We start from the raw sequence: 4,240 nt of genomic DNA on the forward strand, positions 1-4,240 counted from the left end.
ACTCACCGTAACTTGAGTTACAAAGGATCGTGTTGACAGAATAAAATTATTTTTAAACAACCTCAAAGGTTTGTTTGTTACGAGAAATCATACATTTCAATTTCGCATCAGATTCGCAAAACAATTCAATTGCAATATAGTTGCCACCACTAGAGACAGATGCCGCCACGGTAGAACGATAAAGTTGATAAAGTCTCCTTATGGAACGAAATTGGTCCCGCGCCAGCCAGATTTAGTTGTACCTCTATTTATTCCCAACTCAATGTAACAATCCTAGGATCTCTGCGATTACTCCCCACGTACAGGCGTCGCTGCGATCGGCAAAAATTTGAAAAAAACTGGTTTGCTTAGGGTATAGGGAGTTTCGCACATAGAAATCTCATAGGTAACTAGAATGCTGCCGCCTACGGCCGAGCTTGACGCCAGTTCGCCTTGAACCTTCAGCCAATGAGAGGCCGTAGAGTGGTTCCGCCAAGGAGGATAATAATCCTCCTTGGTTCCGCTACTATAGCGGGAGATAGGTGACGTCATTCTCTCTGGTAACATGACATTCTTGGCAGAACCACTCTTTGAGCTCTGATTGGCTGAGATCTGGCTATCGTCTGCCACGGCGTTTCGTCCATTTGCCAGTTACACGGCAGCATTCTAGTTACCTATGAGATTTCTATGGTTTCGCATCTCTATAACTGCCACTGCCATGATCTCTGATATTACTTCTTGGAAATTTCCGTGAAGGATGTTTTATTTAAGCGTCTTTTGGAATTTAGAACTCTTTTCCTGAACATCTTAAAACTTAAGTCTATCTCAAAATGTACGATAAATTATATAATGATCTCCGACGTTTAGTCAGGCGCGCAAAGAATTAAAGAACTTACAAAAAGCAGGTTTTTTCATTATATTAAACGGAAAACCGGGAAAAATCTTATTTCCAAGCCTTCTATAATTCGGTTGCTGTGCTGACTGCTGAACTGCTGATGCAATATCTGGGATAATTTGACCTTTTGTCTGCTTTGGATCGCTATTCAGTACACGCGTTTGTGAAAAACACATAAAATTATTTGAAACCAAGTAGATATTTTCCATTAATTTTACGTAATGAATAGATCTATAATTGGCATTCGGCATTTAAATAATGCCAATAAGTACTTTAAAACAGCTATTTCAAAAAATCCCGTACACACGAAAGTGTGCGTTGTTGGGAATGGACAATCTAGCTTGTACACAAAACCACAAAATTTTCAAGTACAATCGCGTATGCTGAGCAGATTCGAAACTGGTCAGAATTTACTTAAAGATAAAGGGAAACTTCGTGAAGAAAATATATCTGGCTTTGTGGCAATTGAACAAAACTTCAAAAATAAAGGTTTACATACAAATATCTCCCAGCACTCTCTGGCCGAGGTTGAAGCATACAGAGCTAACAATGAAATTACTGTCACGGGAAATGTTTCAAAACCCATCATGTCATTCCAAGATGCCAACTTTCCTGACTACATCATGAAGGCAGTTCAGGCTCAAGGATATGAGTCTCCAACCGCAATTCAATCTCAGGGCTGGCCTATTGCACTCAGTGGTAATGATATGGTGGGAATTGGACAAACAGGATCTGGAAAGACCCTTGCGGTAGACTATAATTTGTGGTATTACATAAATTTAAGTCAAGTTTGATTCTTTATATTATCTTCTTTTATTCAGTATTTATTGCCAGCCATTGTACACATAAATAACCAACCACCTTTGGAACATGGAGATGGACCAATTGCAAGTTTTAGGCTGTTTGTTTACAAAGAATGAAATTTTATTAATGTGGGTTTTTATAGGTTCTTGTTTTAGCTCCTACTCGCGAATTAGCTCAGCAAATTCAAAGTGTAGCCAATGATTTTGGGAGAGCATCTAGAATTCGTAGTACGTGTGTCTTTGGTGGCGCAGGTAGAGGACCACAAATTCGTATGTTGGAAAGAGGAGTTGAAATTTGTATCGCTACTCCTGGTCGCCTGATCGATTTCTTGGATTCTCATGTGACAAATCTGAAACGTTGCACATATTTAGTCCTGGATGAAGCTGATAGAATGTTAGACATGGGATTTGAACCTCAAATCAGAAAGATTGTGGAACAGATTGATGTGAGAAACCAAAATTTCATATAAAAAATTATCAATTTTGCATGTAATATTTTTAAACATTTGTTCCCCTTTTTTTTTTCTTAATTTAGCCTAACAGACAAACTCTGATGTGGAGTGCAACTTGGCCCAAAGAAGTGAAGAATCTTGCGGAAGATTTTCTTAATGATTACAGTCAAGTTAATATTGGAAGCCTAGAATTGTCTGCCAATCATAACATCAAGCAAATTGTTGAAGTTTGTGAATATAATGAGAAGGAAACAAAATTGTTAAACTTTTTGGAGGAAACTGTGAGAGAAAAGAGCAAAATCCTGATTTTTGCCAACACCAAAAGAATGGTTGACAATCTAACCAGGCGTATGAGAATGGAAAAGTGGCCAGCTGTTTGTATACACGGAGACAAATCACAATCTGAAAGAGATAGAGTTCTTAATGGTATGTGTTTTTTTTCTCTTAAATTGAAAGGTAAAATTTACAGGAAAGAAATTATTATTTGTAGAGTTTAGGACAGGTCGTACCTCCATACTGATCGCTACTGATGTCGCTGCTCGTGGTTTGGGTAAGGTAGACTATTTAATGAGTCAACATGTTTTGCTCTAATTCTCATCTTTCTCTTTTTCATCCTTTGAAACAATCAAATTCTTTGCCTCTGGTGAATATGAAACAGATGTGGATGATATAAAATTTGTGATCAATTACGACTATCCTAACTGTTCTGAGGATTACATTCATCGAATTGGTCGTACTGCCAGAAGTAATAAGACTGGTACAGCATTCACACTCTTTACCCCCGATGACAGCAAACAAGCTAAAGACCTTGTTGAAGTTCTCACTGAGGCTAATCAAACCGTTCCACCTCGGTTACAAGAATATATATATGCGTCAAGGCATGATGATGACCAAAAGAGGAACCGTTTTTACAAGAACAATAATTATAATAAGAACCGCAATTATAATAATTATAATAGTAATAATAGTTATAATAAGCGCAGAAATTCATATCGTGACCTTTACTAGTCAATTGTTACCCACTTGTTTTGTTTATATAAGTAGAAATAATTGCTGCGACTTCATAAATAAAAACTGTCGTAACATACAGTATTGTCTTATTGATTTTTAGTAAAATATTACACAAACGATTTTCTAAGCTTAGTTTCTCATCATTGTAATAATAAAATGATAAACTTTTCTTATGTTCATTTATTTATTGATCAAGAAATCAGTCACTGAGTACGTACGTGCAGATGTACAGTATATTATAATGTATGTAGTTACAGGTTAAAATAATAGAACTAAATAAAAGAAAGATAAATACCCTATGCCAAGTTAAAGAAAGGTCATAGAAGAATAAAGCAAACAGCTAGATAACACAGTCATTATTGTTATAATGAGGGCTTGTTTTTGGGGTAATATTGCAAAAAGGGGGGAGTAAAAGCATGGGGCAATAAAAGATGAATCTTTTATTGGCCCAAGGTAAAAGTAAAAAGTTAGGCAAGTTGAAAAGCTATTTATTTTACATAATGAATGAACATGCATACAGGGTGTCCATCAAAATAACAAACAATGATTAATAACTGAAAGACGTAAGTTTTTTGTGAAAATTTCTGAAATTTCCATGAAACTTTCCTCTTTCAGGGGGACATTTAACAGTGTAAATTTAAAGCATGGTTCAAGGTCATTCAAAAACTATCTCTAGAACCGTTCGGTTTACAGATTTGATCAAACTCTGCTTCCCAGACGCTTGGGATTACAGGAGTACCAGACTTGTCCACGTGTCAAAAACCCCTGAAAAAAATCACGGGACTCCTAAAAAAAATGAATTTAGAAGGGGGTAAAGAGTCCACGGGACTCCCTCAAATTATATCGTTAGCTGTGTAAAAAGAGGGAAAATTTCGAAAATTAAATAAAAAGTAGAATTATTTTGGCAAAAGTGAAGAACAGCCCCCCTCCTTTTATTGGTTTTTTATTTTCTTAGATGAAAGCCCAGTGTGTAAGGAGTACGAAGGTATTTTTTTTAGTAACCGCAAATGAGAATTAGTTAAGTTAACGCGTTTTGAAAACCGTCAATTTCAATGCATTTTCGACAATAGTTTAATGTGAGTTCTATACTTGTTCTCCCG

The 4,240-nt window shown here is 36.3% G+C and overlaps 1 protein-coding gene across 1 annotated transcript; it reads left to right on the forward strand.

Annotated features, from left to right (window-relative positions):
• Nucleotides 1-994: 994 nt before the first annotated feature.
• On the forward strand, nt 995-3,218 carry LOC149932201 (putative ATP-dependent RNA helicase DDX17). The gene is made up of 6 exons (XM_090155578.1): nt 995-1,623; nt 1,696-1,761; nt 1,821-2,123; nt 2,213-2,555; nt 2,620-2,679; nt 2,788-3,218. Exons 1-6 carry the CDS (start codon nt 1,096-1,098, stop codon nt 3,135-3,137), a joined length of 1,650 nt encoding a protein of 549 aa, XP_090011704.1. The 5' UTR covers nt 995-1,095; the 3' UTR covers nt 3,138-3,218.
• Nucleotides 3,219-4,240: the final 1,022 nt, after the last annotated feature.

Source organism: Leiobunum rupestre, chromosome 8, assembly GCF_980474605.1.
Source record: "Leiobunum rupestre chromosome 8, qqLeiRupe1.1.hap1, whole genome shotgun sequence".
Classification (NCBI taxonomy): domain Eukaryota; kingdom Metazoa; phylum Arthropoda; class Arachnida; order Opiliones; family Sclerosomatidae; genus Leiobunum; species Leiobunum rupestre.

What these genes read in the sequence shown, in the direction of transcription:
- LOC149932201 (XM_090155578.1), top strand. Translation starts at nt 1,096, where the DNA reads ATGAATAGATCTATAATTGGCATTCGGCATTTAAATAATGCCAATAAG. An exon ending in AACATGGAGATGGACCAATT is followed by an intron (nt 1,762 to 1,820) that starts GCAAGTTTTAGG and finishes GGGTTTTTATAG; the next exon opens with GTTCTTGTTTTAGCTCCTAC. An exon ending in TGTCGCTGCTCGTGGTTTGG is followed by an intron (nt 2,680 to 2,787) that starts GTAAGGTAGACT and finishes AATATGAAACAG; the next exon opens with ATGTGGATGATATAAAATTT.